This window comes from Trichogramma pretiosum, unplaced genomic scaffold (assembly GCF_000599845.2).
Source record: "Trichogramma pretiosum strain Unisexual culture from Peru unplaced genomic scaffold, Tpre_2.0 scaffold15, whole genome shotgun sequence".
Taxonomy (NCBI): domain Eukaryota; kingdom Metazoa; phylum Arthropoda; class Insecta; order Hymenoptera; family Trichogrammatidae; genus Trichogramma; species Trichogramma pretiosum.
Genome location: NW_019641686.1, coordinates 1,072,874 through 1,085,640, shown reverse-complemented (window position 1 = coordinate 1,085,640; position 12,767 = coordinate 1,072,874). Strand labels below are relative to the sequence as shown.

At 32.2% G+C, this 12,767-nt stretch overlaps 4 protein-coding genes across 4 annotated transcripts; 2 read left to right on the top strand and 2 right to left on the bottom strand.

Annotated features, from left to right (window-relative positions):
- Nucleotides 1-2,107: 2,107 nt before the first annotated feature.
- LOC106650196 (signal transducing adapter molecule 1) lies at nt 2,108-5,568 on the bottom strand. Its single transcript, XM_023461224.1, has 10 exons — nt 5,043-5,568; nt 4,733-4,893; nt 4,403-4,654; nt 4,250-4,325; nt 3,977-4,183; nt 3,788-3,907; nt 3,507-3,692; nt 3,014-3,438; nt 2,779-2,936; nt 2,108-2,692 (listed from the first exon to the last, which is right to left on the bottom strand). The coding sequence occupies exons 1-10, from the start codon at nt 5,083-5,085 to the stop codon at nt 2,572-2,574; spliced, it is 1,749 nt and encodes a 582-aa protein (XP_023316992.1). The 5' UTR covers nt 5,086-5,568; the 3' UTR covers nt 2,108-2,571.
- Nucleotides 5,569-5,790: 222 nt separating this feature from the next.
- Nucleotides 5,791-7,484, top strand: LOC106650197 (adenine phosphoribosyltransferase). The gene is made up of 5 exons (XM_014368103.2): nt 5,791-6,287; nt 6,508-6,627; nt 6,748-6,979; nt 7,052-7,130; nt 7,213-7,484. The coding sequence occupies exons 2-5, from the start codon at nt 6,545-6,547 to the stop codon at nt 7,350-7,352; spliced, it is 534 nt and encodes a 177-aa protein (XP_014223589.1). The 5' UTR covers nt 5,791-6,287; nt 6,508-6,544; the 3' UTR covers nt 7,353-7,484.
- Nucleotides 7,485-7,493: 9 nt separating this feature from the next.
- On the bottom strand, nt 7,494-10,602 carry LOC106650194 (TBC1 domain family member 31). The gene is made up of 4 exons (XM_014368101.2): nt 8,791-10,602; nt 8,249-8,718; nt 7,935-8,164; nt 7,494-7,848 (listed from the first exon to the last, which is right to left on the bottom strand). The coding sequence occupies exons 1-4, from the start codon at nt 10,195-10,197 to the stop codon at nt 7,556-7,558; spliced, it is 2,400 nt and encodes a 799-aa protein (XP_014223587.1). The 5' UTR covers nt 10,198-10,602; the 3' UTR covers nt 7,494-7,555.
- Nucleotides 10,603-10,899: 297 nt separating this feature from the next.
- On the top strand, nt 10,900-12,687 carry LOC106650224 (DET1- and DDB1-associated protein 1). Its single transcript, XM_014368145.2, has 4 exons — nt 10,900-11,121; nt 11,766-11,904; nt 11,971-12,032; nt 12,119-12,687. Exons 1-4 carry the CDS (start codon nt 11,119-11,121, stop codon nt 12,197-12,199), a joined length of 285 nt encoding a protein of 94 aa, XP_014223631.1. The 5' UTR covers nt 10,900-11,118; the 3' UTR covers nt 12,200-12,687.
- Nucleotides 12,688-12,767: the final 80 nt, after the last annotated feature.

The window sequence follows — 12,767 nt, the reverse complement described above, 5'->3', positions numbered from 1 at the left end:
CTCTGCCGCACGGCATTTTTTGGCCGAATCACTCAATTTCTAACTCGCTGTAAAAGTATCAAAACGCCCCTCAAAAAAATAATTAACTAATGATTTTGATAGGAAATTTCCTCAGCTTTCTGATGGTGAGGTCCGATTTTTCGGAATTTTCCATTTTCACCTCGGAAAATGCAAGTAAACATTCAAACTCGAATATCTCGAAAAACGCCACTTTTTTTGCGTTTTTTATTGTTTCAATCGAAAGATGAGGTCTTTTTNAGTGATACTACTAACAAAATGATTAAAGTAAAAAAATGCAAATTGTCTTATATTCGACCACTCCACTGAGCCGTTAATGACCCTGAACTTAAAACTCGGTTAAATTTTTTTTTCGAAGTCTAAAAGCATAATAAATAAAAATATGTGTCTAAAAGTGCATGAGAAACTTATTGTTGATCTACAAATTAAAAAAAATTTTTTGAATAAAAATTGTTAAGGATTATTGTAGGTGGTCGAAAACTGGACTAATAATTGTACCGAATAGAGCCCACTTTTCGACCAGATCAGAATTCCGAATTATAAATTGATCGAGGAAACAGATTGAATAGTTTTCAAGGGAACTACTAATTTTCTCTACAAGTATAATATTTATGGAATTGAAAATATATTGTACTGTGTCGAAATTCATCTAGTTTATTAATTTAATAGTATCTTTGGGTGGCCGGATAGGTATATTTACCTAATATGAATATGAAATATTAAATAATTGTATTTTTATACGACTGAACATTTTTTAAATTATTTATAGCAAACATAATTAATATGATAATGAGTTAATAAGAGCATACAGACAACTTACAGAGCTAATGTTATCTTTACACAAAAAACGTGTAATAAATTTATTTACTTGAAGTGTATTGGATAGGTCTAGTTTTTTTTTTTTTTTTTTTGTAAAAATTAGTACAATGGTTGTGAGTTTTAAGAGGTAGTAGGTAAATGAAATTTCTCGTTTTAATAATTATAATCAATAATTCATATATTATCATATAATATCAATAAATAATGATCATATTAAATAAATAAATAATGTAGTTTTACAAAGTTTCAGAGCAACGCATGCACACAATATACGCGGCATACGTAAACAACAACGTTTGCTTTATATTATCGCGGCTATCTATTTAATTGTAATCACATTCGAGTTCATAAACTTTTTGTTTTTTCACACACAGACATGGCTTTATTGCCAAAAAAACGCCAACTGTAATGCATCATAATTCGCAAATGTACCCGTACATATAGCAATTATTTGAATAGTCTCTTAAAAGTGTGGAAAGGTGTTTACGCCCAACGATGAGTTTCAATTATAAATTAATATGCAAAAGAGTTTGACTGAATGACTTGAGTAAAAAGGAGTATAGAGAGAGAGAGGAAGAGAGACGAAATCAAAATCGTTTAAAATCGATTCCTTTAAAATTGCACACATAAACACATCATCACAGGCATACAATACAGGCTTCAACGTTTTTAAATTGCACGCGGCACGCAGCGGCGCTGGGCACAAAAAATATAAGCTGTATACATTTTTTTTCTTATCGTAACTTTACAACTTTATCTATAATAAATTATTATTTTCAATGTTATCTGTGTGTTATTTACAACGAAACAATCGCTTACCATAAGCTAGCTTAAACCATACCCCCTTAACAGTGGTTACGTATTTTAAAAAAATCAATAGACCACATCACATACAAATCTGTTTCGAATGCAGGTCAATTTAAATAACTTTTCACTCAAAGTACCAGCATTAGTTGATTTTAATTACGCTCTTATGGTTTTTGTGTAACTTGATGGATTACGTCAGTTATAGGAAAAACCTGACAATTATCTATTCGAAGTGTGATCACTTACACATCGTTAGTAAAAAACTATAAAAGTCTTATTATTAGACTACTTATCCTGTATCAAATTTTCGTTCAACGGCACCGGTATTCGTCAATAAATTTTTATACATTTTATTATCATTAATTGCAATGTTTTTGTCTGATGAGTTTGCATATAAAATAAAATATTACAATAGTCACACCGGTTATAGCGAGTTTTATGGTAACGTTAAAATTTGAACAAGTTTTTTAAAAGTTAATGTTTTTATTTGTTCTCTTAACAGATTAAATAATTTAAAATAAATTCGTGGTACATTACAAATAGTCAAATTATCTCAAATCCCTAAAATACTCTTTTCTAATTTGACTAATAAATTGAGGAAGATTAATAAAAATATCATTGAATAAATGCATCGTTTATGCTCAATAGTTCTTTTTTTCGTTGAATTACTAGGGTTATTGCGAGATGTTTGCCAGTTCTTTTTTTGTTTTTTTCAAGAGTTAGTGTTTTTAGCAATCTGCATGGTCTTATTCTTAAGTTTGTTATATATAAGTATTATAATGTGAGTGGATATTTGTTTGTCATTTATAGTGTATAATATATATTTTAAAAAATAAGGAAAATAAAGTTGTCGTCAATGTGTCAAAATAATGTCACATGATAACTAATAACTGTGTTAATTGATCGATGAAGATGTTGATTTTTCTCTTACATCAGTCGTTGACTATTCGGTGGCACAAATTGTGTTTGCTGATTTACTGCCGAGCCATTTTCAACTTGCATCATATAGCCGACGGGTACTGCGCCAGGATTCGTTTGTGGTGGGTAGCTAAAAATATTATTAATAATTATTGAATTATTTGAAAAAAATTATTTAGATAGTGGTAATAATATTTATACGTGTATAGTACCAACCTAGGTCGAGGAAAGCAAGCATTATTTTGTGTAGGTAATGGCATAGAGTGTCTTTCAGAAATAGAAGTATCTTCTAGTGAATTTATTATATCATCGTATACTTGAGAATTAGGCATTATATGATATTGAGGACCTGTAGGCATTCCATTAAATATTGGCTGTAAAAGAAAACCAATTTCATGAAATTGTATGGATATATAATTTTAAAATAACAATAAGCTCAATTGACATTTACATGCGATGGATGAAGTTGTGGATGATTTCCTTGTGGCTGTGATCCTTGAAGTGGATGATGACCTTGTGGTACTGGCCCTTGGGTATGTAACCCTTGAGGATGTGTTACTTGTCCTGTGTGCACCATGGATACATGTGCATTTTGATGATGACTGTCTTGAGATGGCATACCTTGAGGATGAACTTGAGGAGGACCTTGTTGAGGTCCTTGTGAATATATTCCACTGTTCATTGGATATGAGTATACCATTTGCTGTGGTGGCATTTTTGGTAAAACATAACTAGATATAGCTGGTTCTCTCATTAGAGTATGATATAAATTCATAGCTTCCACAAGATCAGAACTTAATTGAGTAAGTTGAGCATGTTGCTTATCAACTTTCTCTAAAGCTGTATCAATTAGAGGTCCCATTTGAGATACTTGAGCTGAAAAATTTGGGCCATGGAGTAATTGTTTGGCATAAATTAAGATGAAACTTGTATTGTAAATTTACCTTCTAAATCAAGCATCTCTTGTGAATCTGTACTATTCGATTGGGGATCTGCCTCATGCAATAAATGCAAAAGTCTATCCATCTTATCTTCATCAATTTCAATAGAAACCACTTCAGGTTCTTTCGGTACTGTTTTCACTTCTACTTCTTCTGCAAATTGGACTGATTTTTTATTACTTTCTAGTTCTGGAATAAAAGTATGTAATAATCCCGAATTCAACATTGTAAAATTTACATAGTTATGCCTTGCACAACTTTAGTATACATTGCTTATATCTTACTTGTAAATTGATCTGGTTCGACAGATAGATCTGCTGTCACAAAGTTAGCAGGAAACAAACCTTCACCTCTATTGTTGCTTCCCTTCCACCAGTTAGGGTCAGAATCATCCAAAATATTAACTAAAAATTAAAACGTTCATTTTAAATATTAATTTCAATATAAGAAATTATTAAACATTGTGTACTTACTAATTTCTCCTGCCGAAAAAGTTAACTCATTATCTTCAACAGCTTCGAAATCATACAAAGCTTTGACTTTTCTTCCTTCTGTATTACTTGTTGTTAACAATGTACTATTAACATTAGGGTAAAGACTAGCTACTTTTTTTGTTGAAGGAGAACTATGGGAGATTGATACAGACTGCTTACTACTTTCTTTTAAAGATAGTTCAATAGCTGCAAATGAAATTTAATTATAAGTAAATTGTTAAAATAATCACATTATTAAATTTTTTGTAATACCTTTTGCTAACTCTTCCTCTTCTTTTGCACTTGCTACTACATTAGGGTCTTTACTCAGAGCATATGATTTCCTTGGCTGAAAATTGATTATTTAAATACATAGTATTCATGTAACCCATAAAAGTATGTAATTTAAATTTAAAAAATAATTACCCCAGGCTCAGAAACTGTTGAAAAATCGTGATCATTTTTTAATTGGTTCAAAAGACTTGGTATCAAGTTCAATTGTGGATCAGATTTGTAATCATTTTCAGCCCATTTTTTTAAAAGAGCTTTCAATTTTTCATAAATAACAGGTTGATTGCGATTGCTGTTGAGTAGTTTAATAAATTGTCCCTCAAATTCTCTTGAGGCAATTTCCAAGTGAAAGACTTTGCCGCAGTTGTTGGAACAAGCATCTAATAACTGAAAAGTAATAAAAAAATGTGTAATATTATTATTTTATCTGTTGCAATATAAGCATTCTTAATTAATACCACTCACAGTTATGGCTAGTAAGACAATATGTGGATCTTGATTTGACAGCCTCTTCATAATGGAACGCAGACAATCTTTGGCATGTTGAGTGGAATTACCAACCTTGTCACAAATTTCCATTATAAGGGCCCAATCTTCCGAAGTTCTTTTGTGATCTGTTGCCTTTTCTGTTGACAGAAAATATAGTCTTTGGTTATAATGTAAACAAGTCTCGATGATACGTCAAATGCGCAACACGCCTATCAACCCGTTTAAAGGGTGGTGCAGCACAACAAACGTCAAAACATCATCATCATAGTTAAAGATAAAAACTTACCGACATCGGCATCGAAAGGCGAACCAGCAAAAAGGCTCATCATTTTGAATTCTTCGTTTCGCACTTGCGATTAGTAAAATACAAAGATGTTTGTTCGATCTTTTTGATCCTGTCTGCAATATGTGTTACGATTGGATTACGTTTTTAGCGACAGAAGCGTAGCTTAGGCTTTCTTTTTACGAGAAACGCGTATTACGCTGTCATATGGATTTTGGGCACAATGTTAAACTGATAGCAGCTGATACTCGACTGACAATGTCGTGACGATGACTAATAGCATATTATAAACTCCGCAACTATAAGGTTGGCTCAGTTAGGCACGACACCACTTGATATTTTGTTACGAATCAGCAGCAGCAAGTCGAGTCTCTCCACTGATGCATCATCGGCGGCGCTCATAGCATATTTGCTTTGTGTATAATATACGTACACTTTTATGCTTACGCTGGGAGCTTTTTATATTATTATCACAATGTAAACGTAGTTCCCAACTAACACGCACTCTTATCTGTGTATGTTGTTCACCTCTAGGCGTCTCGAGTCTTTATACTGCAATTGGGTAAAATGACACGGAGCAGATACTGTTTTCATGCACAGCTGCAGCGAATATGCAATAGCCTGAATTCGCTGTAAGAGGTATCGTGACTGTCAGAAATCCAGTCGCAGTTGCGCAAGACGACGATATCATGGGTTTTTATATTTTAAAAAACGTGAAATTTGTTGTTGATTCGGAGATAACGAAAAATTTTGCGTTCAGCGGAAACCAATTATACCTTACCGAGTCGTAATTGACTTGTTATTTATTTATGACGCGCGTTGATAGCGCGTCTATCGTTAAACAGTTATTTAACTTTCTAATTAAATCGTGCATATACACTTACTATACAGTGTGAACAATAAAAATTATGATTATTATCCTGTTACGTGCGTTTGACAATGTTGTTTTACCATGCTAGATTAACGCCGTCACAATCTTGATCTCGATCAAATTAAAAATCCGCTCATACTGTAGATAGATGAGTTCAAGCATGTGTAATTATGTGCAAACGCCTATCGAGTATTGAAGCATTTAACATTTTGAACTTTGCAGTCACACGCTGGCATGTGGCTGGGGCAATTTAAGAACACATTTCATATTCAATTAGTTATGCTTCTTCAGTGAAATTAATCAATTGTTTTTTTTTTCTTCTAAATTTTCGGTTGTCAACACATCTTCGTATCACATCTCTTCCTTCGTTTTGGCACGTAAGTAACAAATATTTAAATTTAAAAATAAGTTAAGAGCCAGTTCTCAATATTCAATTTTTACGTCACTTACTATTATCTTTAATGAGATAGCTCAAGAAAATAATAATTTTTAAGAACTAACATATATTGTTAACCTAATGACGCTGAATTTTCTGTTGAGCACATTTGTACATGAAATGTGATAGTTTCACTGTTTTATAAATGTTTTTATTTTCAGATACATTCATTTCAATTTTCAAAATTCTTCGTTGAAAATGAGTAAAAAACAGCAATTGCAAGTTCTTGAAAAAGCAGTTAAAAACTATCCTGATTTTCCAAAGGAAGGCATTATATTTAGGTAAATTTACCCTTCATATTTTAGTATTATATTGTATATTTACTATATTTTAGTATAATCATATACTTACAAAAGTATAATTCTTGTTTCAATTTTTGTAAAATAAAAAAAAATTTTCAGAGACATTTTTGGAATTATGCAAGATGTTCACGCTTTACAGGCTTTGAGAGATCTATTAGTCGAACATGTTGCACTAATGGACATAGACTGCGTGGTAGGTTTGGACTCTAGAGGATTTTTATTGGGTCCACTTTTAAGTGTAGAACTGGCCAAACCTTTCATACCAATAAGAAAAAAAGGTAAACTACCTGGAAAAATTTTCAGTGAAAACTATGTCAAAGAATATGGAGAGGTCAGTTAATTATTTTTACATTTTTGAAATAACAATTTTGAGTTTTAACTTATTCAATAATTGTAATTATAGGATACTTTTGAAATACAAGCCTCTGGAATCAAAGGAAAAAAAAAGGCTCTACTTGTGGATGATTTGTTGGCAACTGGAGGTAAATAAATTGAGACCATTTTCATCAATACATTTTATAAAAATATTACTAAAAATTTTATTTTTATACTCTTTCTGTTTAGGTTCAATGTCAGCTGCTGAGCTGCTTTTAAGCAAAGTTGGAGTAAATGTGGTTGAATGTCTTGTCGTAATGGAACTTAAATCATTAAATGGCCGTAGCAAAATTAAAGCACCAGTACACTCCTTGTTAAAATATGATTAAAACAAAGCAATTTACAGTTTTGAAACATTTACGATTTAGGCAAATGTATTCCTGTTATCAACTTAAGTATTTAGATAAAATTTATTTTTCTAAATAAAAATATATATTTATAATTGAATAAGAAAATATGATTTTTAATTATTTCAAAATAAACATTATTCGATGACTAGAATTAAAAAATCATCAGTCCTTTAATGTACATTTTATTTATATCTAGATCTTGGTCTTGATTGAAGTTTTGCAAGTAAATGATGAACTTCATACTCTAATCTATCAACTTGCTCTTGCAAAGATCTACTACTCCGATGTTTTCGTCTCCTGCGTCTTTCGTGATCAGTTAAATCTGATCTTGATCTTCCACTAGAACAAATATCATTCCAATTTGTATCAACGTTACTTAAATATTTACATGGATCCAAGTCTTCAGTCTTTTTTTTTGTATATTCTAATAATTTTTCATCTTCTTTTACTTGATTTTCATAACATTTACGAAGTTCTGAAATAATTTTGGAATGTATTAATCACTGAATTATCAAAAAATAATTTTTTATTAATTCAAGCTTAGAGTAATAAAACAATTACCATTTAGTCTCATTTCATGAATGTTTCGAACAAAGTTTTCGCTTTCGACGCGGAGCCTTTTCTCTTCTAAAAGTTCCATGGCATGTAATTGAAAACCACGCAAGCGGCGCTCTTTTTCTTTAAGTTTTTTTAAAGTAATACCACGTAATTCATCAGTCAGGTACTTGGGGAATTCATATTGTAGAAATGGTTGATAAGGTCCTTTTTTTGGCAATGTGTTTACATCATTTCTAAAGTTGATTCAATATTAGTAAATTAAAACTTAATAAAAATATTAATTAAATGTTCAACAAAAAAAAATAAATTTAACAAACTTTAGGTATCTATGTGGATGAATCCTATGAGGAGTTTCTCTGTCCAATTTATGAGCAATCTTGAGAATATTTTTGATGGAAACATGACCAACAGTTTTGTAAAATTGTGTGAAATCATCTATTGTATGTAATTTTGTTATAATTGTTTTCCGATATAAAATACTGTATGCTATGGTACACATCATTAGAAACCAAGGTTTTCGTAATGAAAATAAATGATCCCACAGAATTAACCAATCATTGACTGAAAGTACTTCACTCATAGTACTATGAAGAAGTGGCCATGCATAAGTTGTACTTGTTATTCCTTGTTCACAGAAGTAATCAAAAAGTATTGGATCTGCTTCTAATAACACATTTTCAACCATGCCTAATATATTAAGAGGTGGCAAAGGATGATATTCAAACCATTTCTGACAATAGTTCATGAGTACAAACAAGCATGTTTCCAAAGCAAGAATTGGACTTTTCTATTGAAATTCAAAGATCAATCATTAGAATTATTTACAATTATTATTGAAAAATTATGTATAATTTATTACCTGGAAAATATTTACAAATGGAATAATTGTCTTGGGAAGAAAATCGCACTCAGATAATATAGGACACCAATGTAATAAACAACTCAAAGTTGTGCCTAATACAGAACTTTTGCATTTTTCTATTAAAGAATCTTTTTTTAATAAATCAAACATAGCCTGATGAGGCACTTTATTTGATAAATCTACAAAAGCTTTTCTGTTACTGGGTAATTCCATTATTGTTGACCATATAAGTCGTCTATGTTTTTCTGGATATTCTCCAAATTCTTTCAAAATTGGAATTAATCTTTGAAGTTTCAATTCTTCTTTAACAGCATTACGCACACACTTTAAATGTTCTTCATTTTTATTAGGCTGAATTTTTCTTTGATTTTTAGGCTTTTCTACACCATTGAAGACTCCAGAGTCTGATTTAATATTTAGTATTTTTTCAAGAAAGGTAAGGTCCAGAGAACCATTTTTGTTAATACTTGCTAAATAACAACCTTTTTGTGAAACTGCAATTTTCTTTATACCAGTAAGTACATTGCAACAATTATAAATAACACTAGAAGATGCTAAACTTATTAATTTTAAGGCACAATCAGAAGTAAGGATAGCCACAATGGAATTTGCACCACCATCCAGAGGCATTGGTACTATCGATACTTGCTTACCTCCAGAAAAATTATCATGAAATTCCAAACTTTTGAGCACATCCCACCTGGTTGCATTAAATACTAAAATCTTATTTTGTAATCCACAAACAATCATGGCTCTCCCATCTCTGGTAAATTCAAAATCTTTAACAACACTTTTTAATCCTTGCTTTTCCATATCTATTTTGTAATCCTTTTCAAATTGTTGGAATGGCCAGCACTGAATTATATTCGTCGCATACAAAACTGCAACCAAGCCAAGGCTGGAAAACATGGCTTTTTTTACGACAATATTTTTGGTGTTCAGCCTTAGCTGATGAATTTTACAATAAGACTTGACCATCCAGACGATGACTTCTTTGCTGGACGAGGTCATGCAGTAATCCTTGTAAAATGACACACTGGTCGCCGGGGCCGTGTGTCCAGTCAACGAGCAAAAATCGTTTATTGCGTTCAGCCTCATGACTTTGATATTCGTCGAACTTAAACCAATCAGCAATTCGTTTTTGTCGTAAGGGTTGAAGGTGACGAAGGTACTCATACCGACACAGCCCAATTTACGATAGGACGGAAAATCGGACAGATCGATGCAGTAGGCGATGCCGTTGTTGTCAATGGCGATGAGGGTCTCATCGTCATTGTCAAACGCACATTGGGAAAAGCTCATGGTGCTCGGGCAATGGCTTCCTCCGTAAGCCGATTCGACCTTGAACTGATAATGATTGGAGCAGGCGGATTTCTCCAGATCGATCCATTTGTCGTCCTGCATGATGATCGCGGATGTTGGCGACGCTCTGCGCGGCCGATCAGCAATTCAGAGCAACAGGTTGCGGCTCGTGTGTACGGCTGTGAATATCTGACTTTACGCGCGGTTCAAACTGCACAATGACATTTCAGCCGCGGCTCCAGACTGATACCCGGTAGCAGTTCATCATAACATAACGCACCATAGCGATACATAATCCTGCACTGCACGCAAAACATCTGCCGTTTTTTTATTCACTGTAACTGACTTCGCGCATTATGTCCTCCTTATGATTATATGTAAACAACCGCTATATGGCACCGTAGTACGCCTCTTACGGGTGCAATTATTAAGTGTGCTGCACACGCGAAGTGCGGTATCTTCTACGGGTTGCTCTTTTTTCAATGTTTTTTAAAATGTATACCGTGAGAGACGCCACCACCGCCGATTTTTCCCCGCAGCGGCTACAATATCCATGGCAGCGAATAGCGTTAATCCGTCTCTCTTGGCCGTGTTGCCGCGTTGTTGCAGCCGATATGTACCGTCACACTTCGAACGATCGCGTGACTGTCAGTCTGTAAGGTAATACAGAGCTTTGGCAACGCTGCAATTTACAAACTTGCAGCTTGCAGTTACAGCCTGCGAGTCTGTTTAGTATTGTCATAAACTCAACTCCAAAACCAGCGTCTGCCTTCTGCCAGGCTAGCAGCTGAGCTGAGGCCTGAGATTGGCTCTTGCGCCACCTTTCGTTGCAATTGTTAATTTTTGTCCAAGCCTCTGGAGTCTGGAGTCTTGCTGCTTGCAGTGCAAAAGTGTACAAAGAACTGTAAAAGTTAGTTGATTTTTTCCTCGATTCGCACTGCAAAGTCCTTTGATTGAATCGTGTGTTTACGACCAAGTTGAAAAATTGCAATCACCAAACTGGATCGCAGCGAATCTTCCAAAATGGTAACCCAAAGTATTTTATTTGATTTTTTTCGTCATGCTCTCACCATGCCATTAATGAGGTTAAATTTGATGTTATTGAATAAACTTGTGATTTTTACATTTAAATAATGATTCCTTTAATTTCTAACTGCGATATTGATTACATGATGATCATTTGTGCAAGTCTAAATGTTAGGTGCATGCCAATATGTGAAGAGTTATTTGTGAAGCTTGCAAAGATGTCAAACTTGTACTCTTTGAAGAACCCAAAAAAATGTATGATTTTCTAGCAAATCATTTAAATTTTGTACTTGAACGCAAATATTTTCTAGTAAATAATCAAGGAAAATTTTAAATTGAAATTACGTTACGTCTAGACTTGAATCTCGAAAATTGTAACTAGACTGTATGTAGCGTTTATCAGTACTATTAGACAAACTTAAGTATGTAAGTGTTCTTGTTTACCTTTTTGAAAAATGAATATGAATGGCTTATTTTATCTTTTAATTTTAAATAATTTTTCTACTAATCAAATGTAAATATTTTTCCATAGTTATCCAATGTTTGAGAATTTGTTTCAGATTTAAAATATTTCTTACGCATTAATAAATTAATTTATATTATGTTTACCTTATGACCTACTTAATATCAAAATTGTTTTACAGTCGGTAGCCGAATTTCTAAGCGGCTTGCCATCAATAAATGAAAAAAATTTTGCCAATTTTCATACTGATAGTGCTAATAGAACTACTATCAAGCGGCCATCTATTTATATTCCAACAAAAGATCATCCTTCGGATCAAGGTATAATCCATTTAAAAAAGTATCTTTTAATAATATTGAGTAAACTATTTTAATATTTTTCTTCAGTGATTGTGACGGAAAAAACAACAATAGTATTGAAATACTTGCACCAACGATGGGACAAAAAAGTAATAATTTTTAAATACATTTTGATTGGAGATATTTTCACTGTTTAAAAATAAATAGTTCTAAAATATACTATTTTTATTTTTAGAATACCACGGAAAGAAAACGAGATCTCACAAATGATTCTCCTGAAGATCTACGAAGCAAAAGACCTCGACTGGATAATTAACTATTAATTTTATTTTTATAATTTGATTATAATTATATAAAAATCAATAGATGATAAAAGGCACAAATGTACAAAAACCTCACTATTTTTTTATAGGATCATTTTTTGAAAATACTTTTTGTAATCATAAAATTACTCATTATGTGTTCCAAAAGTTTTTTCTTTGATACTTTGTACAATACTTAGGTTTTTTTGTGTCATGAATAATCACACAGAACATCATTGGTACATATAAGTATGGAACCTAACTGTTCTTGTTCCAAAAAAGAATGTCTTCTAAAATTATAATTCAACTACTACAGCTAAGAAAGTCTAATTTATGTTGAACATTGTTTTTTTTTTAAATGAAACTAATCAGTTTTTTACTATTAAAAAAATCTTAATGTCTTTAAGATTGAAATTGAATAGTTGCATGATTTTGATTCCATTTTGTAAATATAGTTTGTGTCAAAAGCTTTTATGTACTAATGACAATCTACTACAAATCAGATTGCTTGTATATGTTCATTTCATTTCCACGAGGTATCTCATGTATAAATGCGTTGTAAAAATTGAATTGAAAGGATGG